General features: G+C 41.6%; 1 protein-coding gene across 5 annotated transcripts in view; it reads left to right on the top strand.

Moving 5' to 3' along the window:
- The window catches only part of LOC109920924 (TNF receptor-associated factor 5-like), a 62,106-nt gene extending 38,128 nt beyond the window's left edge, over positions 1-23,978 (top strand). For 4 of the 5 annotated variants that reach the window (XM_048600650.1, XM_048600649.1, XM_048600652.1 and 1 more), the window contains 7 exons: positions 824-985; positions 1,729-1,806; positions 13,706-13,780; positions 13,866-13,958; positions 19,888-20,028; positions 21,232-21,400; positions 23,209-23,938. In XM_048600650.1, the coding sequence (XP_048456607.1) occupies positions 824-985; positions 1,729-1,806; positions 13,706-13,780; positions 13,866-13,958; positions 19,888-20,028; positions 21,232-21,400; positions 23,209-23,789 (1,299 nt within the window). In that variant the 3' untranslated portion in view covers positions 23,790-23,938. Of the gene's footprint in view, positions 1-823; positions 986-1,728; positions 1,807-13,705; positions 13,781-13,865; positions 13,959-19,887; positions 20,029-21,231; positions 21,401-23,208 lie in introns of all 5 variants that reach the window. The other variant, XM_048600648.1, reaches the window with a different exon arrangement.
- The last annotated feature ends 1,691 nt before the right edge of the window (positions 23,979-25,669 follow it).

Genomic DNA, 25,669 nt, shown 5'->3' with positions numbered 1-25,669 from the left:
GAAATCCTTCAAGCCTCTATTCAAGGGCGTCTTGCTGCACACCTATGATCTCGCAGAGCTGTGAGTGGGCACTGTAACATTTACACAGCTGCTCAAATGCACTGGCAATGTCGAATATAGCAAGACAGTGTGCAGCAGGGAATATCCAAACATCCAGTTTATAACTCAGTCTCTTCAATACTCCAAAGTTATGTTCCTCACTCTCCATAGAAATCTCAGTTCTTGAAATATGTCACAGTTTGTCACTTTGCTATTCTATCTGCCTTAGTAGAAATGATTGAGATGGAAAGGGGGAAACTACGGAAAGCAGTGACTTAACACAATGCCTGACCATGTAAGATACCTAAATTTAAGTACAGTCCACAATGCTATGTGATATGCTGCGCATATTATCAAACTAATTCCTTAAGAGTTTAGGACTACAGCAAACAGACAATGACAATCTGGCTGAATGCACACTTTAACAGGTAACATTTTGAATTGCATGCTCTGGAAACAGGTTTTCACGTGTTTGGAGCCCATGTCAGGAAATTGTCCAGATTGTTTTCCATCCAAAACTAGAACATTTCATTTGAATTTGCATTCACGCACAGGACATAAGAAAATGGAAGAATTCAACCTGGTGCAGTAGGTGGTATTCTTCTAAGTTCGGGGCTAAGACAAAGCTCTTTGCTTGTGTTTTATACTGACATTTGGTGTCAAAAGTGAGAAGGGTGTAATTCACTTACACTGACAGCTCTTTTCTTGATGAAGATAAAATACTGACCAAATCAAAATCCAAATTCATGACTTGCTGATAATTTTTTTTTCTCTATTATTTAAGGATCACCTTAAAAAATGCGAGTTTGAAACTGTAGCATGTGTCAATGGTTGTGATGCTATCTTACATAGAAAAGATTTAACGGGCCATTTACAAACAGTATGTGATTATAGAGAAGAAGCCTGCCAATATTGCAAAGTGAAACTGATCTTTAAAAACATAAAGGTAATACTATATTCGGTGGGTAATCAACTATTTTGTTGGCCAGTTCATGATTGCTACATAATTTTGTGATGTGGAGGCGCCAGTGTTGGACTGGGGTGGACAAAATCAGAAGTCACCTGACACCAGGGGTCCCACTTCACCTGATGAAGGAGCAGTGCTCCAAAAGCTTGTGATTTCAAATAAACCTGTTGGACTATAACCTAGTGTCGTGTGACTTCTGACATAATTTTGTGCCATCGAAGGTAAACTATGTTCTTTATTGCCTTGGCTTCTGTATATCAGGCTTTGTTTTCACGTGCTCATCGAGATTTCTGTTGCCTACACAAGAGGTTATTTTGTGTCTCTTGACTCATTATCATCATTAACTCAGACAGAAACTTCTGGATTCTAGTCCATGTTTAAGATTTGAACACGTACTGGTGGCCAACATTACAGTGTATATTATAGTGAGGGAGTGTTACATGCGTCGTCCTTTCAAAGAGACTTTAATACCAAGGCCCCAATCTGGCCTTTCAGATTTATTGTAGAGATCCCACAGCACAATTTGGGAACTAATATTTATCCCTAATTTTGGAAAGACGTTCCAAAGGGGAATTAGATTTTTTGGTGCTGGAGAAATCAGGGTGGAGCTATTCACATGATGAGCTCCAATCGATAAATCTGTAGGTATAACTAATTACCTGATTGTTTATGATGCATCTAATTTGATGTTACTTACAGGTCTTGCATTTTTCTCTTTCAAGGAGCATGAAGCAGTTGCATGTCCAAATTATCCGATCCAATGTACGTACAATTGTGGTGAAAGTTTATTAAGAAATGAGGTGAGCAATACTTAAGTAATAAAATTGCAATATTTGCATAAAGCTGAATTATTTAAATGTCAGTAATAATATTTGATTTTAAAAGTTTTAGTTTCCTTTTTCTCCACCTGTCTCGGTCTATCTTATCAAAATATTGCCAAGATGCAGGCTGAATCTTACCAGAAATTACTACGTGTTATTTTTGTGAAGTTTCGTGGAGAGTCTCTCTCTCTCAATGTCTAGTGAGTTTTCTCATGCCAAGGTCCTAACTTCACCTCTTTAACGAGGTGACACATGCCCCTTGTCCGATACTAGCCCAGTTCTCTGACTCACAGTAGGTGGAAGCACCCACCTGTTGATGGAATGTCCCAGAATCCCTGGTGCCAAAGCCATCGTAGAACCACAGCTGTGTACCTGGTCAAGCGTTGGCAGTCAAGTTGCCTTTCACAGACTATTTAGTGGGACATCACCCACAAACCAATACTACTTATGGAAGATAGGTGGCACATCTGACACTTCCTTACACATACAACTGCACATTCCTTCCCCTATTGCTGTTTAAACACCAGGGCAGACAAATTACATGTCCTTAGTCACATCCCGTTTTACAGTCCTGCTACTGTTTCCCTACTGCTGGACATATCTTATCACTGTTCATACAGGAAAGCCTTCAATCACTTCAAAACATTCACATTCATTCACTAACACCAAAAATGAACAGAATTCAAATAAAGAGAAATTGCATTTGCCTGTTGAAACAGAAATTGACTGTTTGTGTTGCCAGTACTGACAATTTTACAGTAAATGAACGATCACTGCACCCAACTCATCCAGTTCCAGCAGATGTCAATTAAATCCTGTCTGGCTTGTAGTCCCCATGCTGCTGTACTCTATCAGTGCTGCAGATAATGTTCCTCCTATTCTATAGCCTCACCTTCCTTCTCAGAAGACAGCTGTCCAAGCTCATTGGCCTCCATCGCAACCCCTCTTTTCCTCCTTCATTTGGGCAGAGCACAGCTTACTAGGATTATGTAGTACATTCTGTCCAGAGGATACTGCCAGACACACCCAGACCAATCCAAGCAGCTTCTGGAGGCCTGTTGTCCGCTACACCTGGCTCTGGTTGAAGAATGGGCTACATTGTAAGTGTGCTCTGCCTCAATCAGGGTGCTGCATCATGGAATCATCAATCATGGTTGAAAAAGACAGCCAGAGTTTGTCTTTCAAAAGCATTTGGCCCTTGAAACTCAGCAGGATCATGAGAATCTTCGGAGTACCTGGCACACAGTGCTATGAGTGGTACCAATGATCACAAATGTATGTTGATAAAATGGCACTCTTTCCCATTAATGAACTCAGCCATGTTAGAATATGGTCCTCTCAGTGCAATGTGTGTACGGTCTATTGTGCCCTGCACCTGGGGAAAGCCAGCTACTGCAGGGGATGCAGTACTGACCCTATCATGAGGAAATTGGATGAATTGGTGTGATCTGGCACAAATGGATCCACTATATAAATGATTTGGATGAGAATATTGGAGGCATTGGTTAGTAAGTTTGTGGATGACACCAAAATTGGTGGAATAGCGGACAGTGAAGAAAGTTATCTAAGAGTACAACGGGATCTTGACCAACTGGGCCAGTGGGCCGAGGAATGGCAGATGGAACTTAATCTATATGAGATGTTACATTTTGGTATAACACACCAGGGCAGGACTGACACAGTTAATGGTAGGGCGTTGGGAGTGTTGTCGAACAGAGAGACATAGGGGTGCAGATACATAATTCCTTGAAAGTGGCGTCAGAGATAGACAGGGTGGTGAAGAAGGTGTTTGGTGTGCTTGGCTTCAGCGGTCAGAGCATTGAGTACAGGAGTTGGGACATCATGTTATGGCTGTAAAGGCATTGGTAAGGCCACATTTGGAGTAGTGCGTACAATTCTGGTCACCCTGCCATTGGAAGGATGTTATTAAACTGAAAAGGGGGCAAAAAAGATTTACAAGGATGTTACTGAAACTGGAAAGTTTGAGTTATAAGGAGAGGCTGACTATGCTGGGACTTTTTTCCCTGGAACGTAGGAAGCTGAGGAGTAACCTTAGAGGTTTATAAAGTAATGGGAGGGGCATAGGTAAGGTGAATAGCCAAGGCCTTTTCCCCAGGGTAGGGGAGTCCGAAACAAGAAGGAATAGATATAAGGTGAGAGGGGAAAAAGAAACCTTAGGGGCAGCTTTTCACAGAGTGTGCTGCGTATATGGAATGAGCTGCCAGTCAAAATGATAGAGGTGAGTATAATTACAACATTTAAAAGATATTTGGACAGGTACATGGATAGGAAATGTTTAGAGGAATATGGGCCAAATGCAGGCAAATGGGACTAGTTCAGTTTTGGAAGCCTGGTTATCATGGACAAGTTGGGCCAAAGGGTCTGTTTCTGTGCTGTATGCCTCTATGACTGTATGACTTGTGGACCGGATCAAACAGCATGTCATTTCAGTAGTTTGCAATGGGCAGAGTTTTGATTCCACTCAGCCAAACTATATTTGCAGAACTCAGAACATGTTGCCCACCATTAGATATGATTCCACAATTGGACTACACTTCCCAAATAATTCCAATTGTGCTAAAATTTACACCAAATACCAAGCTGGTTCTCAATGTGCCTGACCTATAGTTGCTTGCTGGAAGCTACATACATTCATATGCAGGGCCCAGTCCAAAGAGAACATCGCCATGTATTATGCCTTTTTCAATTAAACAAAGCTTGGTAGGCACTCATTCTGGGAAGTATTTCCCCATTGCCATGGCCTGATCAACCAAAGTTGACTTGCCTGATTTGAATTTAAACAAAATCTTGAAGGTTAACTTTCCCTGGTTCATCCTCCATGCCAACACCTTGACCAAACACAGTCCATTTGCTCTACACTTCCCGCTGCCTTGGGAAAGCAGTCAAAATAATCAAAGAGCCCTCCCACCCCAGTTATACTCTCTTCCACACTCTTCCATCGGGCAGCAGATACAAAATCATGTACCAACAGATTTAAGAACAACTTCTACCCCACTGTTATCAGATTTATGAATGGACCTCTCAATGTGTTAGAGTTGATCTTCGTCTGCACCTTCTCTGTAGTTGTAACATTGTATTCTGCATTCTGTTCTATTACCCTGATGTACTTACATAAAGCATGACTTGCCTGGTTAGCATGAAAAACAACACTTTTCACTGTATCTTGGTACATGTGACAATAATAAATCAAATCAAAACAAATTAGCACCCTCTTCTCATTCAGTATAAATTATTGTTCCCTTGAAATTTGGTATTCATGTAGTTATAGAGTCAAGAACATAGAACAATACAGCACAGGAACAGGCCCTTTGGCCCTCCAAGCCTGCGCCAACACATTTTGCCCTTCCACGCTAAAACTGTCTTCTCTTACAGGATCTGTATCCCTCTATTCCCTTCCTATTCTTGTATTCGTCCGAGTGCTTTTTGAATGTTGCTATTGTGTCTGCTTCTGCCATCTCCTCTGGCAGTGTGTTCCAGGCACTCATCACCCTTTGTGTGAAAGACTTGCCTCGCACATCTCTTTTAAATGACCCCCACTCTGCACCTTGAACCTGAATCCCCTAATAATTGACCCCTCCACCCTGGGAAGAAACCTCATACTTTCCCCTCCATCCATGTCATTCACAATCTTATAAACTTCTATCAGGTCACCCCTTAACCTCCTGCATTCTAGTGAAAACAAGCCCAGTCTAGCCAAGCCCCATACCAGGCAACATCCTGGTAAATCTTTTCTGTACCTTCTCCAAAGCATCCACATCCTTTTGGTAGCATGGCGACTAGAACTGTCTGCAATATTCCAAGTGTAGGCTAACTAAAGGTCTACAAAGCTGCAGAATAACTGCCTGTCCTTTATACTCAATACCCCTTCCAGTGAAGGAAAGCATGCCATAAGCCTTTTTTACTACCTTATCTACCTGCTCTACCACCTTCAGCAATCTGTGGACCTGCATACCCAGATCCCTCTGCATATCAATATTCCTAAGGGTTCTGCCATTTACTGAATAATTTCCACCTGTACTTGACTTTCAAAACGCATTACCTCATTGAGGTTGGTTGGCTTGCCGAGCTGGTTTGTTGTTCCGCAGACGTTTCGTTACCGTGCTTGGTAACATCCTCAGTGCAGCCTCTGATGAAGCATCGGTGTGTTTTCCCACCTGGTTTTTAAACTCTGGAATCCGTTGAGCTGGATTGCCTCACTTCCAGTTTTCCTTTGTAGTGGAGTGAATATGGGGTTGAGTTCTACGTGTTTATTAATGGCTTTCTTCGTGGAGTGCCAGGCTTCTAGGAATTCCCATGCCTGTCTCTGCTTAGCTTGTCCCAGGATTTTGGTGTTGTCCCAGTCGAATTGGTGGTTCTCCTTATCTGTGTGGATTGAGATGAGTGAGTATTGGTTGTGTCTTTTTGTAGCCAGTTGGTGTTCGTGTACCCTTGTTGTCAATTTCCTTCCTATTTGTCTGATGTAGTGTTTCTCCCAGTCTCTGCAGGGGATCTTATAGATGACATTGGTCCAGTCCATGGCGGGGGGTGGGTCTTTAGTTCGGGTGAGCAGTTGTCGTAGGGTTGATTTGGGCTTCTGTGCCCGTCTGATGCCCAGCGGTTGTAGGAGTCTTGTGGTGAGTTCCGATGTGTTCCTGATGCAGGGTGGTGTGATGAGTTGTTGGGGCGTGTAGTATCTTCCTGATGTTGTTCATGTAGGCATCTTCTGACCCAGTTTTTTGGATATCCATTATCCTTGAAAACCTGGAAGAGGTATTCTTCTTCCTCTTGGCATAGTTCTGTGTTGTTGCAGTATGTTGTTGCCTGTTTAAATAGTGTTCACATGCATTACCTCCTATTTATAAAATTCATCTACCATTTTTCTGCCCATGCCTCCAACTGACTTATATCCTGCTGTATCCTCTGACAGTCCTCCTCACTATCCGCGACTTGGCCAATCTTTGTATCATTCACAAACTTACTAATTAAACCAGCCATGTTTTCCTCCAATTCATTTATGTAGACCACGAACAGCAGAGATCCCAGCACTGATCCCTGTGGAACACCACTAGTCACAACCCTCCATTCTAAACAGTATCCTTCCACCATTACTTTCCGTCTCCTGTGACTAAGCCCGTTCTGTATCCATCTTGCCGGCTCACCCCTGATACCATGTAACTTCATCTTCTGTACCAGTCTGCCACGAGGGACCTTGTCAAAGGCTTTACTGAACTCCATGTAGACAACATCAACCACTTTTCCCTCATCAATCATCTTCGTCACCTCCTCAAAAAACTTAGAGTCACAGAGCACAGAAACAGACCCTTCGGTCTGCATTCACCATTTCCTTTGGCAGTTCATTCACATGTGAACCACCCTCTGTGGAAAAAATTGCCCCTCAGGTCCCTTTTAAGTCTTTTTCCTCTCACCTTAAAAAAAAAAAAAAAATGCCCCTGGTTTTGAACTCCCCCACCCTACAGAAAAGACCTTGGCTATTCACCTTATCTGTAACCCTCATGATTTTATAGACCTCTTTTGAGGTCTCCCCTCAACGTCCTATGCTGCCATGAGAAAGGTCTTAGCCTATCCATAACTCAAAGAGAAAGGTAGGATGGATGGAGTGGGAATGACAGTTGGAGCAATAAGGCCAAACAAATTACCAAACAGCTATACAGAATAAATTTTAAAACGACTTTCATGGAACATGTGTCACTGGTAATATCCCTAATTGCTGTTAAACTGAAGGGCTTGCTAGGCCATTTCAGAGGGTAGTGAGGAGTCATCCACATTGGTGTGGGTCTAATGTCATATAGGTGTGACTGGTTAAGGACAGCAGATTTCCTTCCCTAAAGGATATCGGTGAACCAGGTGGATTTTTAGCCAGTAATGTCCAAATCCTGTTCTGTTCTGATGAGTGCAAGACAACAGGATTTGGCGGCATGTCTCTTTTATCAGCAATAATACTATCTGCTTAATTTAAATTAAAGTGATACCCTCTGTTAGTATACTTTTATGTGGTACCAGGCATGCTTTATGAGCTTAATAGCAAGGAGAGTTAATGCAGAAACTAATTGTAGTATCCTTTCATCTCCCTGATTGGAAATGGCTAACACAGATCTTTGGTTAAACTTCTCTTTTTTTTATATATGGCTATGTACCAAAACAATGTCTTTCCAGTGAGATGTCTGATATCTCTTAACCTGTTTTCTTCTTCCGTTAAACAGACTAATAGGCCTATTGTCAGGTGAACTAACAGCTGTGTGTGTGTAACTGAAAGAGATGGACTATAACTCTAATCTGTTATCATTCGAAGAGTATTTCCTGTTTACAACGTGTGAATGGTGCCTCAGCACTTTGCTGTTGAATCACCTCACAGACAAGAATCTCCACAAATGCTATTCAATTGTTAAATTGCTGCTTTGCCAAAGAATGAGAGAGAATTCAAACCTTATTTGAAACATAAGCATAAAGCTCAAGCGACATTATCCAAGTTCCAGGAATATATTTTCCAGTATAAATGTGAAATTGTTCCATTTGTTTGTTTTTCTAATGTATGTTGAAATTATTATTCAAATGCACCTCCTAACATCTAGAATGAGTAAAAGGAAGCTAATTCTTCTTCTTCTTAAATTGTTTAATCGCGACTAATACAAGATCATCTTCATGAAACATTATGTTGCACACTTAATCCCTGTTGATAACTGATAAATTTATTACTTGCATTCAGATATATGTATAATTAAAAAAGGTGCAGAGGAAGAAACATAATATTTAGAAGCAGGCACCTCTTTAAATAGGAGCATTATTAGGAAATTGCCCAAGTTTTGAAGATAAATACACATGCTTGCTGATAATGCAGTTGTTGTTAGAAGTTTGCACACTTTCTAAGGTGCACAGCAAGTTTTCTCTTTGTGCCTATTTCTCTTAACAGTTTACTTATAGGATCATAGAGCTGTACAGCACAGAAACAGGCTCTTCGGTCCAACTTGTCAATGTTGACCAGATATCGTAAATTAATCTAGTCCCATTTGCCAGCAGTTGGCCCATATCCCTCCAAACCCTTCCTGTTCATATACCCATCCAAATGCCTTTTAAATGTTGTAATTTTACCAGCCTCCACCACTTCCTCTGGCACCTCATTCCATACACACACCACTGCCTGTGTTAAAGTGTTGCCCCTTAAGTCCCTTTTAAATTTTTCCCATCTCACCTTAAACCTATGCCCTTTAGGTTTGGACTCCCCCACCCGCAGGAAATGACCTTGGCTATTCACCCTATCCATTTCCCTCATGGTTTAATAAACCTCTAAGGTCACCCCTCAGCCTCCAATGCTCCAGGAAAAATAGCCCCAGTCTTTTCAGCCTCTCCCTATAGCTCAAACCCTGCAACCCTGGCAGCATCCTTGTACATCTTTTCTGAATCCTATAGCACGGAGACCAGAATTGAACACAGTGTCCTAACCAATGTTGTGTACAGCCACAACATGACCTCTCTAACACACTGCTTTTAGCTAGTTCTGCATTGAACAAATAAAATTTTAGATGCTAATCAAACCACAATGGGCCTCACTTTTTTTGGGCACTTTGATGGAGGCTTTCTGTCCATGAGCCCTAGCGAATTATCCTACACAATCCTCCACAGCTCATTTCATTATGCATGCACCTCTATGGTGTCACGTTCACACTATTGTACACTCAAGCATAGCAGAAATACTTTTCTAGCATTATAACTTCTCATTGTTCAATGCGACAGCATCACATGCTGGGAAACCTATTGAAACTGTTCATTTTTATTGAACAACAGCAAAAGTCAATGGATGACTACTGCACCATACTCGCATCTATCGAAAGCTGGTGTCAGTTAAGTCTTATCTGGCTTGTTGCGTCCAACACTGCACCACTCTATCACGGAGAAGGTGATGTTCCTCCTGCACAATGTCCTCATCCTCCTTCTTGGGAGAAGGGTGCTGTGCTCTCAGCTGATCAGCATCCATGATACCCCTACATTGCTTATTCCAATTGTGCAGAGCACGGCATGCAAGGATAATGCAGCACATTTTGTCTGAACTGTACTATAAGGCTCTGTCACACCGATCTAAGCATCAAAACCTCATTTTCAGGAGGCCTAATAGTCCTGGTGGAAAAATAGGCAGCATTGTATCTGCACTCAAAGATGAGATTTGTGTGAGAGTCATTGCCACAGTTAACAGAAGAGGATCAGATGCCTTCCACTGGTCACACCATTGGAAGGCATCTGGTCCTCGAAACAAAGCAGAAATCTGAGAGTTCTCAAAAATATAAGCATCATGGCAACTTCCAGAGTCACTGGTGCAGACTTCTAGGCTGTGAGGTGTCATCACAGATGAATTATATGTTGATGGAATGGAAGCCTGTCATGAAAACTGCTGCGTAATAATATGGTGTTTTCAACATGACCTGTGTACAGTCTCTAGTGCAGTGAACCTGGGGAAAACAATCTGTGTTGCATATCATACTGCTGAGGGTGCAGCACTGTCCTTGTCATGGACAAACAAAATAAAGCAGTGTGATCTGGCACAAATTGCCTTGGCAACAGCCTTGATACACTTGTGGGTTGAGGATTGAGGAACCCACATAGGTCCCTAATGGATCCTTGGAAGCAGTCACTTGCATGAATATTTAGTGCAGTTGTTGCTTTGATGATCACTGGGATAGGATGGCCATCATGGAAGTGGCATTGAGGATGGTAGACTCTGGGCCTCCTGTACTTCCTGTCCTTTCTGAGGGAACCTTCAGCTGTGACTTTTTCATGTGGAGACTGTTCAGCAGCCACTAGAGGTTGCTACTAGTGCTGAGCTTGCTGGTGTGTTTGATTTGTTCCTGTGCACCTTCACATAATCACAGCAGCATCGACAATAACCCTTGTCGTGGCTCGTCACATTGATCACAGTTCCACTGAACCTGTGTGCAAAATATCAGAAACCAAACAGATCATTAGTAATGTGGGTGGTCAGCATTCACATCTTACACAAATAACAGTTTCTCATAATCCTCGATACAGCGGGGCATGGAAAACTCTGACAGGGAGGGCTATGGAATGTCTTGATAGAGATTTTTGACATAGTGAACCTCATTCCAATGTATGCAGCACAAGACATGACATATAAACAGTAGGAGCTTGTAAATACAGTGGGATTACTGAAAACCTGACACTTCCACCCCACACCACAGCCTGAGAAAGGCAGTTTGGGTTTTTGAGGAGCGTATTGGCTGATGCTTACAATTCAAGGTGAGAGGAAATTACCTTCATGCCCTTGTGCAGCCTGAGACTTTAGATTGTCTTTGAAAATGGTGGCCCTGACGTGCCATCTTTGGTGCTGGCTGTGATTACTTAAGCTTCGCAGGGATGACTGTGATCAATCTGCAGTTACCAGTGACATGGTTAAGGTTGCTTGTGACCAGGATTTGTATCCCACACAGTTGGACATATGCAGGGCACTTTACCCTGTACTGCATAATGTCTGATGCTATTGCCATCACCTACATGTAGACCCTGCTGCTCAGACAGAAAGAACAATTACTCCATCTAAGCCAGCTGTGGTCACAACCATTTTCCATTTCCAATGAGCATCTGCGATTTGGATGAAGGTGGAGGGAAAATCAGGTCACACTTCACACATGAGTCACAGGTTCAGTCTGTTCATCTCACCCGTCCCTCAAACCCCCCACAAAGCTTCATGTTCCTTTCTTCCTTGCACTCCCTGGCACTGCCTCAGTTCTTAGTTTCCACATGATCCTATACAACTCCTCGAATTACAGCTTCATCTTCCAACGTCACCCCCTGGCTCCTGTCCTCAAGTTTAGCTAATCTATAATCGTGGTGCCGCACTGGCTTGCTCATCAAAGCCAGGATGGTGATAATCAGCTCCCCCCTCCCCCTCTAATCCCACTGTACCCTAAGTCCTCTAATGCACCATCACTTCCCCCCCCCCCCCCCCCCCCCCCAACCCCGTAGTTGGTCCCATAACCATTTTTGTTCCCATTATGTTGGTTCTAATCTACACTTGTGGCTTCTCCAACTTCCCTACCACAGCAGTTGCCCCGATAAGCCCCTTGACTCTGAGTGAGCAGGCCCCCAGGACTAACCATGGGCCACCCCCCTGACCAGATTGAATGGACAGCCCCACCTAATGGATGACCAGACCCTGACTGACAGGAGGTACACCAACATGTCCACTCCTTGACTGATCACTGCTGACAAGCTGCCTGGCTTTGTGCCTCCACTAAATGGTATAAGGCGAGGCAGAAGAATTTTGAGCCTTTACGTTCCGAATGACGTGACAAAGCCCAAAAAAGGCAAGGCAAGACAGAGCTGATTTGAGCAGGCACATCTTAGGTGAGAGCTAAGAGAGCAAGCCTAGACCTGTGAAATACATCCTGCACCAATGCATGAGATGGCTGCCATCCCTGCACACACAGCACTTTGGTTGCAACATTACGATGCAAGGTGCTGGTGAACTCCTAAATGCAGCATTGAAGTGGAGAACTGTACTATATGTTAGTCAGAAATATGCCATGATATTGTGAGGCTGGTACATGACCAATGTCAACCTTCAGGGGATGCAGAGAGTCACTGCCCATTGAGCGTACCCAGAGATGTTGGCCGAGGTGGATCCCCAGAATTGCAAATAGTGATTTGGAGCCACCATTGCCTGTTCAGCCACTCATGTCAGGAATTGTCACTGTCCAGATTCTCGGGTGAGACAACAGCAAACTTTGTATAAATAAGGTGAGATTAGGCATTCATGAAATGTAAATGTTTACAAATAGGCCTCTTGTTGCTCAATGGCATGACTCTCCTCTCACCATTGGGTGGAAAGTTAAACATTTTTTCTTGACATAATGACTGTCATTTTTCTGACCTTGCCATTTTCCCCAATTAACTCCCCCATCGCTCACACTTTTCTAGGGCTGAGAAAATTCAGCTCAATATTGCTTTCTTGATTTTAATAATAATGTTCAGCCTGTTGTTAAATTTTGGGTTAAAGAAATTAAAATAACTGTGCATTGCATTAGAGGAAATAGTTATGAAAATAAGGAATACTGCTGTATTCAACTTTATTTACTTTAATGTGTTTTCTACAGTTCTTTGGTATTAATTTTCAGTATTAAACATAATTCAGTAGAATTTATCTCCCAAGCATTAAAAACATCATTAATTTTAATAATAGAAGCTTGTGGTATGATGTATATTTCCCTCAGTACTATGGAAATGAGAAAGCCTTCATTAATATGAATAATTATGGCTTGATGTTAACCTTCAAACAAATGAGTCAACAATTCAACAGCAACAGTTTTGCGAAATCACTGAGGGACTATTCTGTCCTTTTTACTTCTGGGTCTAGACAGATGAGGTGCTGGTCAGCAAACTTTTGTTTAAATGAATCTAATTAATATGCATTTAAAGGGTTACTATCCATGGTGTATCTCCTTTACACAAAACTGGCTTTAGTACAATTATGGAATAAACTCATTCTTCTCAAAGCATGTGAATGGCTGCTTTGAGAAATAGAACTCTCACATTGAAAGGACAAGAAATGTCTGTTCAAAATGTGATTAAGTGAGGATGAAGGAAACTTTTCTCTAGTCCGTCTTAAGCTGAGACGTACCAAGGAGTGTTTTAAAATGGAACACACTATAGCTAAGTTTTTATGGACTTCTGTTTAACTTGATTCCCACAAGAAGACCCAAACCATACTACTTCCCCTCTAAATTGAAAGGGCTTGGTTTTGGATGCATATTTAATTTTACCATAGTGTTGCAGTAACACATTCAGATAATCACAACTGTTATCATTCTCTCTACTGAGTTGGTGTTTCAAAATATTTGTGGTTTCTTTGTAGCTTGACACACACTTGATGGAATGTCCAGAAGCTGAAGTGGAATGTAGCTACAAAAAATATGGTTGCCAAGTCAGGGTAAGCAACAATATTAATTTTAAAATCACCAATATTCTGTACTTAAAATCATAAAACAATACATAATTTTGACATTTTTTTACAGGAAAAGCGGCGGATGATAAGGGAACATGAATATTCTTATTTAAATGAACATTTGTTGCTCGTTGTTACAATCAATACTAAATTAGAAGAACAGGTAATGCTTCCTGAAAAGCACTTGCATGTTTTTTGCTACCCATTTCTTTTGATGTCAGTAATTTCTGATATTGTCATGCTGTGGCCTGCTTCTAGGCTCCCTCTGCAATCCTTCCAGACTTTAGGCCTCCTAGAGTTTCCTGAGCACCTATGACGCTTAGCTCCCAGGACAATGTTTCAAAAGCTCAAAAACTTACACTGCCTTTCTGGCCTCAGCAAACATCCTCAATGTTTGCAGTTCCAGGAATCCTCCACTCCGAGATCTCTGATCTCAGAACAGCCATTGCTTTGCTCAAATCCAGAGGAAAATTCCTTATAAATGAATCCACTGTTCACAGACCTCTGTACTTGTCCCTCCTGTAAAATTTGATCATGTCACAGATTACCCAAAAGGGTTGAAGATCACAAGCAATTTTATTGAGGAAAGACAGTTCAAGTACAGCACGTAACCAGAATAGACACAGCAGACGTGCGACCTGTAACCTCTGAGAACAGTTTACCAGTCCAGATTCAGAGGGACTGGGGTGGCAAGGCTGCAGAATTTAATCTTTGCTGTCTACTATAATATTCTCTTCCTCTTTGGTTGATGTGAGCAGGGTGAGATATTAAACTGAAAAGTAGCATGGATCCATCTCAGGGCTGAGCTGAGCAAGGTGCTGAAGTGAAGTCAACATTGACAAACCTCTGGGAGCTGTCCTCCACTTCTTTTGAGAAAGAAAAGGCCTCTGTGAGGAAAATATCACCTATTAACTTTGTTCTGTGTCAGCTCAAGCAGACTGCTGAGGAACTGCCCTCAACTAACTTACAATTCTCTAAGCAAGAACAAAAACAAAGTTGCTGGAAAAGCTCAGCATGTCTGGCAATGTCTGTGAAGGAAGAAACAGAGTTAACGTTTCGGGTCCAGTGACCCTTCCTCAGAAATGGGCCCGAAACGTTTACTCTTTTTTTTCCTTCACAGATGCTGCCAGACCTGCTGAGCTTTTCCAGTAAGTTCTGTTTTTGTTCCTGATTTACACAGTTTTTTCAGTTTTTAATTCTCTAAGCAGTATTGTTTTTACATTACATTTCCAGAAAACCTTTTAGAAGTCATCCCAGAGCTCATGATCATCTCGTGATTTCAGACACCAGAGTGTCCTTAAAGTATTTCTCTTCTTTTCTCTGCGTCAATGACACATGGGGCGTTTTTCCTCAATTTGATTCTACTGGAACAGAAAAGCCAGAAGCTATAAACATGAGGGGGCACCACTCCACATCATGTAAGGCTGACCAGGACAATCTGCTGCTCCTACTGTCTGCCATTGGTGTACTGGGAGGATTTAAAAGTTGAAAATTAACCTGTTTGACCATGTTATGAACTACATCTTCTGTGCCCATCAGTTCTGGAGTGGAACTTGAACCTAGAGCTTTTGACTCAGAAATAGGAACACTACCCACTGTGCCTCAAAATCTCCCCCGAAAGCATTCCCAGATCCCCATTTCAGTACCACCATGATCTCAACTGCTTTCCTCATGCTTCCAGAACTTAGGGCCAACATGAATGCAAATAAATTAATGACCCAGCCAATACTACTTGGTAAAGTGAAGTATGTGTTCTCGTATAGTCTCTGATTAACTGTAAGTAGCAGTATTAAGTACCAGTTGGTAAATACGGCTGCGCATTTAGGTGTATGGTGCTCATTTTATAGGCACCACCTTTGGAGATCCAAAATGGCATCTGCAGTACTTACACACGTATGGGGTAAGTCAAGCCAAACACCATATTGGCAAAGGCGTTAGTGTTTGTGAGGAAAGTTCCCATCAGAAGCATACAGAATGGGCAGCTCACATCATCAATCAGCTTGTAACACTGATTTGATATCAGCGCTGCCATCTTGGAGTTCAATAATCGAGCTAATGCCTTTTCTTACTCTTGCATGGCTGAATATGCAATTAGCAACAGGAAGGAAACCTTGCTTCACTAGCAGTGCTGTTTTAAGGCATCATTAACTACTTAAACATAGTTGCTGGTTTATTTCTATTGGCTGTGTGATTGTATAAGTGTCGGATACTTTCTAGCTTTCTTTAAAGTTGCTAAATTCTACAGGGACCTCTGTGGCAGGTGGTGTCTGTAAAGTTTTGAGTTCTGCTGGCTGTAAAAATTCTAAACCACAAACCACTTACTCCCACACATGGGTGAACTAGTAGTCATCTTCCTTGGAGAATAAGCTGAGGGCATGCAGATCAGAACAGGCTACACTAAGAAGCAGAAGGTGAGAAGGGTCACTGCACAACATCCAGGATGTTCAGGAAGCAACTTGTCTGGACCTCGGCAAGGAACCGTACATGAGATATTTGCAATTGAATGAGGACATTCTCACTGAAATCTATCAATGGCTGTGTCCACAACTGCAGCCTCAGAGCAGGGTGAGGGTTGCACGACCAGTGTCTGTGAAGGGGTCCATGGCCACAATATCTTTGCACTGGGGTCCTTACAAGTATCACGTACCTCCATTCTGAGGCAGCCCACTGTGCTGGCTGCATTTGAATCATCACAACAAACCTACTAGCTACTAGACAGTGAAGGCTACCCTTTGACAACATGACTGATGACTCCAGTTTGCAGTGTGGAAATCATGAAAGGTTTGCTTTTGTACAAAATGAGTTGGAGCAGACCTTGAGCCTGCTGAAACAGCGAGCGGGACTTAGTGCAACTGATGTGTGTTCAACCGACCACTTGAAGAACCAGTAGTGAACCTGTGTTGCTCCTGAGGGAGGAAGCCCAACTGGATTTAAATGCCTTTCAGGAATTTAGCTGGCCAACATCCTGTCTTCCCAGGAATCAGAACTTTGAAGGCAGAAATCACACCCATTGTTAGCTGCTTGTCAATCTGAGGAGTGCCCTGGAGGAGGTCAGTAGTACTCTGCAGAGTGTGTGCCAAATTCCGTGATGGTCTTCTGTGTGTTAAAACATCGCATCATCATGAGGGCACAGCCCTTCCTGCTGACTGTACAGAGAGTAGCTGAGGACCAGAGGAGAATGTGGAGAAAGATAGAGGAGGTAAACTGCACAACCTCATTTTACCCAGCTTCTCTATGAGCAACCCATCTGACTGTGAACCCTCTAACCCTAACCTTAGTTCCTCATTCCTCAAGCTCACCTTCTCTCTGTCAATTTCATTGTAATGTTCACAATGCAAAACAATAAATCCAATAAGAAACATTCCAAACCAAATTTAGAAATCAAACCATGTCAAAATGGCCTACAAACACCTATCAATCATCCCATGCATTCCTTTCGTCTTTGTCTTCTGGGTCTATTTTTCCCGTCCTTGAGCTCAGCCTGGTGGCCACAGCATGCTCGCTGGGAACTGCTGAGTTTCAGTGGATGAGACTGCAGAGAGAAGGTGAACAGCTGAGCCCAGAAAGCCTGGTTTCAGACTGCACTGTTTCAGCAGAGCTGGCTGGCTTACAGGCAAGGGCTTTGGCAAACAAATGATACTGCCATCCTGAGAGAAGACAGCAAGTCTTTACAGAGACTGTGCCTTACAGAAACATTGCTAGTCCCTGGCAGCACCTCAGCCGTTCTGGCATTGTGTCGAAGGACAAAGCTGGACTCCTGCTGAAACACTCTCGACACAGTAACCCACAGTCACGCTGACAGCTGTTCAAACTTGTAGGGCAGCAAGCAAACCTTCAGCTTTAGTTAACACAGACACTGGATGGTCTCTTCTTTGGCTGCGGTGAAAGTTGAGGCATCACAGCTACAAGACATTCTGTCATGGTTAGGTCCAGAGGTGTACTAATGAGTTCACCACCAGTTTCATGTTGCAAGCTCTGTGCTAAGCCTTGTGCAACTGGGTCCCTCTGTGCTTTTTTGTATCCAGCAGCAGGATTTCTGACAGGGAGACAGTAAGGACTGCAGATATTGGAAGCTAGAGTCAATAAATGTGGAGCTGGAAAAGCACAGCAGGTCAGACAGCATCTGTGGAGCAGGACAGTCAATGTTTCAGGCCAAAACGTTGACTTTCCTGCTCCTCAGATGCTGCTTGACAAGGCTTTCTGACAAGCCTGTCAAAGCAGCAAGTGTTATATTGTGCACACCATTTAACATTCTTCTGTAGCCCACCCCATCAAAATGTTCATTTCAGGTCTCTGTGGTAGACTTCAGGGGAACCCACCCAGCGGTGAGCTGATAGCGATGCAACATTTACACTGGCCAGTAGAGGCCACTTGTACTCAGTCCCTCTTCAGAACTTTATACTGCATCATTGCTATCTGCCACTTTACAGGCAATGCCAGTATCTGCTCTAGTGGCAACAAATTATAAATGAAGTTATGGTATTCTTTTCATCATTAGTGTTTTGTTGCTGTTCCACCTGATATTCCTGAGTATTCGAAAAGTAAGAAAGCTGAGCATTAAAGTTGTGGTGAGAGGCAATGTCGGAGAAAGTAAGAGATGCTTACTTACACTATCTACAGCTTATAATCAGAAGAGAGTTTAGGATTGGATTGGGGTGGGCAGTAGTTGGGGACATAGTATAGGAGAAAGAGGATTAGGTATAATATTACTGTCATCGTCTATAGTTTCAACCCCACCCACTCCAAGCACCATCTCCTGCCCGGCAGTAAGGGCAGGCCTCTTGCCCACACTTTTTAGTTTGCTTTGTTTCCAGTCCAGCACCATCTTTTCCTGCGAGAGAGGGAGAGGATTGTCAGTGAGTGTGGTGCAATCTGCCTGTGTGATGTAGCCATCAGCAGTATAGGTGTGAAGCTTACAGCAGTGCTAAGTGTTTGAGGGTGAGGGAAGCTGTGATTGTTAGGTAAGAGTTTTGTTGTTACAGACTATTAGTAGGTGAGCAGTATCTGAGATTGAGGTCTGCTTGGTTGGACGTGGCATTTGAAGACAAATGCACTGGCTTTCACCACTCACAAGAGGTCATTGAACTTTATGCAGCTGTGTACAGGTACTTGGGGTTGACTCCTGGCATTGTCCAGCACTGCTCTCTGGCCCAACTGTCTTCCAATATCTGAGAATCTTCTAGCACACTCTTCCCTATGTTATGCCATTATTCAGTCCATTTTTTATGTCAGGGTGCCTTATGCAAGACCATTCAGCTCTTGTGTTCCAGCACAAGGCACCTTCTTGTCAAGAGAAGCAGACCAACTTTACTTACTGTAGGCTAACTTCAACCTTGCCCCTCTCAATTTTGGTTCCCTCTGCTGAGGTGTAAAGCAACTCAACAGTAAATTTAGTTTTAGCTGCGCACTACAAGCTTGGTACTAAACAGGCAGCAAAAACTTGGCATGTTGGCTACGTCACATTGATGGCATGAATGGCAATGATGCATTGCGAGTCCTCTGTTATGGGTTTTCCAATTTAGCATGCATGCTATTATAATAGTGCTTCAGAAAGAAAGGATTTGCATTTATATGACATCTTTCATGTCCTTGGAAAGTTTCAAAGAACTTAAAGCTGATAAATTATTTTTGGAGTGTAGTTATTGTAGTTATAAAGGCAAATTGCGCTTATTAATCTAAAGTATTTTGCCTTAATATTGTTACCTTGATAGTATAATTTTTATTCATCTTCTAGAATCCATCCATTACACTGTTTGGAAATATTACTAAATCTGCAGAGGTATTCCAGAGATGTAAGTAGTTGAGGGGATTCACACAGATCAAAATAATCTTTCATTTTGGGCGATTTTACAGAATCATTTCACACAATGCTCTTCTTTGCTGTTTTGTAGAAAATCCTGGAAAATTTATTACAGGCAAATTGCACATTCTGCACGTACAATCAAAATTGAAATATAGGTAACCACACGAGGTGTGTGTATGTTTACAGAGGGTTAAAAAGAATTGTTGCTCAATTCTACAGTTGGCCCATTTGCAGTATTTCCTGTTGTTGTTAAGTTTTATTCAAACTTTCCTTTATTTCTTAATGCTAGATTTTAGATCTAAAAAACACTTTATGTGAAAGGAATCAAGCCATCACTCAATTACAAGAACAGATCAGCAAACTTGACATTGAGATGAAACAATTAAATGGGCACATTTCCAAAAATGACGACGAAGTTGCAAAAACACAGGTAAAAAATTTCTCTTATGTGTTGAATTGTCATAGATCGTCATCTTTGTAAATAGTTCCGTGCAGCCTAAGTTGTTAGATAAGTATCTCTGATTTGGCCATTAGTAACTGATGAGGTCATTGCCTGGGCAATATAGATGTGAACTAACTTGTGGAAAATAAACAAAATTCCACAAGGATTCCAGGTTAAAACCAGCAGGATGTTGTTCTCCATACTGGATGTTAAAAATGCTTATTTCAATGAATCCGAGTATTGACAATAAGGGTAACAGTCATTTTTAAATATCCTCTAATTATTTCTTTCCTCATTTTACCTTTTTATTGTTGTCCTTTTAAAATCAATGGCTCTCTGCGAAAGAAAAAGCGTGCTATTTTACTTTAATTATTGTTTTTGTTTTACTTTATGAGAGAGAAGAACAGTTCTTTCTAAATAAAACTGTTCAATTAGAATAACAATAACAGAATCAATAATCAATCATAATGACCTGGTTTTTCTGATGGCCTGACAGTGGTTATTCCAATGTAGCTGAAGGTTGCAAATGGGAAACCTGCGGAATCCCCATCTTGGCACACCCCAAAAAAATTACTTGAGAAATTGAAGATTCCCAATGGATAATCCCCATATGCCTGGGACACTCTGAAAATCTTCATGTAACTCAGACAATTTAGAGAGTTTTGATGAAATTAAGTAAATAGTTCCTCAGGAAATGTTAGACTATTAAATATGTAGTCTAACTGTGAGTAACTATTCAACTGACCCCATACTTACCTCAAACACGCCCAACTACACCTCAGCCAGACCTCTTACACAACCCAGACCATGACCTGACCACCACCCCTTCCCCACTTTGCCCCAACCCCACTTCCCAGTGGCTGGACACCTCTTTTTCCTGCTCCACACCTGATCAAACCCTCACCTCTTCTACCCTCACCTTGCAGGACCCAATATCCCCCACCTTCCCATTGCAGACCTGATCTTCCTTACCTCACTCTGCACCTAACCACACTTTCCCTGCCCAATGGGACTGACCCTCTGTCTTTCCACACCCAACTCCCCCTTCATCCCCCATTCCCTTGTTCTGGCACCTACCCTGATATGGTATTACTTGGTTACTGTAAAGTTGTAATACTGCTGTGCTAATTCTCTACTCTTTCTTGATCTTTTTTGTTCTAATTGTTATGTCAACACTGTTGTTTAAAACAGAAAATGCTAGCTGGGCATACTGACAAAATAATAAACATTGAGCAGCAATCACAACAACTTGGCCGAAGATTCAGTGAAGAAGGGAAAAGTGAAATCTCAGCCCTGAAGGAAATCATCAAAGTATTAAAAGAAAAAGTGGAATGTGCTGAAAATAGCATTGCCTCATTAGGTCCGTGTTACTTCCAACTTTCTTTCTCTTGTCATTAATGGTATATTTTGTATTTTTTTTTAAATTTAATGTGAATTTGGCAAAGTTTAATCAATTTTAAGGACAAAATGGAGCTGAACTACTCCAAAATGCGGTTAAATTGACACTACCGGAAAATTAAACTCACAATCCACGGGGGTAGACCGTAATGACAAGGAGTGGGTTTCGTACAAAAAGTTTGTTTTTCGTCTCGTCACACAGCAGTTCAAAAGCATAACATGTAATAACAAAAGGTGATTGAGAGAAGATGCTATTTCTATCTCTTTAAAATATTTCTAATTCCAACGCAGTTAAGTAGAATATGCTACAACAGAAACTTAACAGGTCAATCAGCATCTGTGAAACAGAGTTAATGTTGAGTCCAGTGACTTTTCTTCAGAAGATAGAGTCATACAGCACAGAAACGGACTGTTTGGTCTGACTTGTCCATGCCAACTAAGTTTCCCAAGCCAATCTAGTCCCATTTGCCTGTGTTTGCCCCATTTCCCTCTAAACCTTTCCTGTACCTGTCTAAACGTTTTCTAAATGTTGTAACTGAACCTAGATCTGCCACTTCCTCTGGCAGTTCATTCCACATACAAACCACCCCCCATGTGAAAAAGTTGCCCCTCAGGTCCCCTTTAAATCTTCTCCTCTCACCCTAAAAATATGCATCTACTCAAAAGATATTTTCTATTCACCTTATCTATGCCCCTCATGATTTTATAAACCTCTATAAGGTCACTCCTTAGCCTCCTATACTCCGGTGGAAAAAGGTCCCATATTAAATAGCAGAACAGGCTCAAAGGAACATCATTGGACTTGAACCATTGACTGTGCTTTCTCCCCACAGATGCTGCCAGCCCTGTTGAGTTTCTCCAGCCATTTCTGTTTCTGTTTCAGATTTTCAGCATCTGCAATTCTTTGTTTTATTTAGATAGAATGTGCTTCTTTTTAACTCACAAGATTACGGCCTTTGTAACACATCTAAAATGCAGCAAATGGATTAATTAATGACAAATTTGAGACCCTAAAGTGAACTGGTGTTTCAAATTTCACAGGTCCAAAGAAAACATACATTGTCTGGCATTCCTGGGCTGTTGTGAAATTTTGATCCTGAAACATTTGGTTTTTGAAAGGCCCTGAGTTCTCTCTGACTCTTGGGGTGTGTCAGAACATTCTGTTCTGCCTTTGAATTAAATTGTGACTAATCTGTATTCCTATTTTGGTTCCATATCTGTTGATATTCTTATGTAACACGATCTATCATTCTTGGTCTTGAAAATTTCAGTTATCCTAGCATCCAGTCTTTTGGAGGAGATAGTTTAAGATTCTAATGTGTGGGGAAAATAATTTCCTGATTTTTATCCTGAAATCTCTGTCTCTAAATTTAAGATTGAACTCTCAAGTTCTGGATTTGTGCATCTGAGGAAGTGGTTTATCTATGTTTAATTTTTTAGATTCCTTAATTGTTTAAATACTGTGATGCAGGATCTTTTGATCCTCCTGGCTTCCTCATTCTTTCATTCATGTAAACTCTGACAGTGTACTTTCTTACTTTCTCAGTCCCATGGAATTGCTAATACAGCAACCATTTTTTGTAATGTATCGCAGAAACTGAATCAGCCTGTATCAGAATCTATATTGATTTGCTTTTGAAATTCGAATATAATTCTAATAGTTATTAATAACCAAAATATATATAGTATTGCAGCTAATAATACTTTGAAATTTGGCAACATTTTAAAGGCACGAGTTGGATTGTATTTTGCATTTTTTTTTTACTTTAGCCACTTTTGAACCCTGCCTGAAGCAACATGAATCATTACTAAATGCTCATAAGAAGCTTCTGGAGAAGAATAATGAAAGATTTCGAGTTATTGAAGCTACTGGCTACAATGGTAAACTGATTTGGAAGATCAACAATTACAGAGCAAGGAAGCAGGAAGCAGCAGAGGGACGTACTCCTTCTCTTTTCAGCCAGCCCTTTTACACTAGTCGCTGTGGATATAGGTTATGTGCTAGAGCATACTTGAACGGAGATGGCACAGGCAAAGGAACACACTTATCTTTGTTTTTTGTGGTTATGAAAGGTGATTATGACTCTCTCTTAGTGTGGCCATTCAAGCAAAAGGTCACCCTCTTACTGCTTGACCAGGGTCCAAAAAAAAACCATATTGTAGAACTCTTTAAGGCTGATGCCAGCAGCACTAGCTTTCAAAGACCAATTTCTGAAATGAATATTGCATCTGGATGTCCAAAGTTTGTGTCTCACACTATGCTTGAAAGTGGGAAAACTGCAACATTTATCAAAGATGATACATTATTTATCAAAGTTGTTGTAGATTTATCTGATCTAGAAGATCTATAAAAGGATTTCCAAAAATTTATAGCTATTTATGTAATTCAGGGAAGACATTTGCACAATAATTGAAGTTAATCTACATTGTTCACTATTGAGAACTAGGAATGATTAGAAGTTATATTTGTAATTTTTGTGAATATTTCTATTTTTGTATTAAACACTCATTCGTATAAAGACTTACTTTTTGAATAATGATTAATGCATTACCTTGTTTGCATGATCATTGGGTTCTGTATTTCCACTGGAGCCATAATGCACAAACTCCAGGCCCAGTGAATGGGAATTCAGTGCTTCCAACCATTTCTAGTGTGACCTGTGAACTTCTGTTTCCTGGGAAGGTGTGTCATGCATGTTCCACAGGCTTCTCAACTGTCAAGCTATAACATTGAACAATTGTACAGTTTACAGACTTAAACTGTTAGAACTGAGATAACACCTGTGCACATTGATTTTGGGTTCAAATTTCATCAAAAATACATACCAGAGAGTAACATGAACCTCAATGCAGTCAAGGCAAGGCATAGGAGCAGAATCAGGCCATTCAGCCCATCCAGTCTGCTCCCCCATTCAATGAGACAATGTCTGATCTGATCATCTTCAGCTCCATGAAAGACAGTCGGGTAAAGATGGTTGAAACAATCTGATCTGAAAGCACTGTGTTGAGAGGGTAAGCACAGAGAATCCTGGAGAAAGTTGGTAGGTCTGGCAGCACATGTGGAGAGAGAAATCTACAAGAGTTAATGTTTTGAGTCTGGTATGTTTCGCTTTCGGTCTTAACAGTTCACAGGGCCCGTCTCCCTATCTCTCTCCCGGGATTGACTCTGGGCCCCCACTCGCTGTCACTGTGGAACTTCCCACAACCGGGAAACAGGAACAAAGAAGATGAAAATGCAACTTGATTAAAACAAACAGGAAAAGACCTTTATTTCCTTTAATATAGCTCCGTGGGAAATAGGGCTAGAGAGAGAGAACGGCAGGATCTTCTTTAAAAAGCTGGATTCCCATAAATTGACCTCAAAATTTGCTTTGCAAATGTTAAACGTAGGCGACAGAAATATCAGTGATGCTTAAACTATGTAAACTATGAAATGAACTGAACTTTGGTGAATTCCCTTTGTGATGATCGGAATGGAAATGTTATTAAGCGAGTGAGCAAACACAATGGTTTAAAGGGGAAGCAGAAAGGAGCAGTGAGGAACTCAGAGATAGTAGGAACTGCAGATGCTGGAGAATCTGAGATAACAAGGTGTAGAGCTGGATGAACACAGCAGGCCAAGCAGCATCAGAGGAGCAGGAAGGCTGACGTTTCGGGCCTAGACCCTTCTAGCTAATCCTGGGAACACCTATTCTACCCTAGGACACCAGCTACCAGAACCGAACTGCATTTTGAGACAATGTATACATACAAAGATAGTTTTTACGGATAAAGTATATTTTTGAAATACAAAAACCCCAGCTAGGACAACCTTTAGCTAGTTTTCCACTTTGACAGTCCTTTGTGATATATTCATGACTCATTTCGGGGTTTACTCCACCAGCTCTTGCCTCGTTTGTTTCAATAGGCAAATAGTTTTAATAGCTCCCGTTTCCTGGTATTCTCACGGTTACAGAGTCAATGCCGGGGTAGAGATAGAGAGACGGGCCCTGTGAACTGTTCAGACTGAAGAAGTCATTACCAGACTCAAAACATTAACTCTGTTTCTCTCTCCACATGTGCTGCCAGACCTGCTGACTTTCTCCAGGATTCTCTGTATTTGTTTCAGATTTCCAACCGCAGTACGGCTCACTGCAGATAAAGGCAAAATGCTGCAGGATGCTAAAAATCTGAAACAAACACAGGGCATCAACTCAACCTCCTTGGTCTCTGTTGTTCCCCCTCCCCACCT

This window comes from Rhincodon typus, chromosome 9 (genome assembly GCF_021869965.1).
Source record: "Rhincodon typus isolate 14 chromosome 9, sRhiTyp1.1, whole genome shotgun sequence".
Classification (NCBI taxonomy): domain Eukaryota; kingdom Metazoa; phylum Chordata; class Chondrichthyes; order Orectolobiformes; family Rhincodontidae; genus Rhincodon; species Rhincodon typus.
This window is presented reverse-complemented; position numbering and strand designations above follow the sequence as displayed.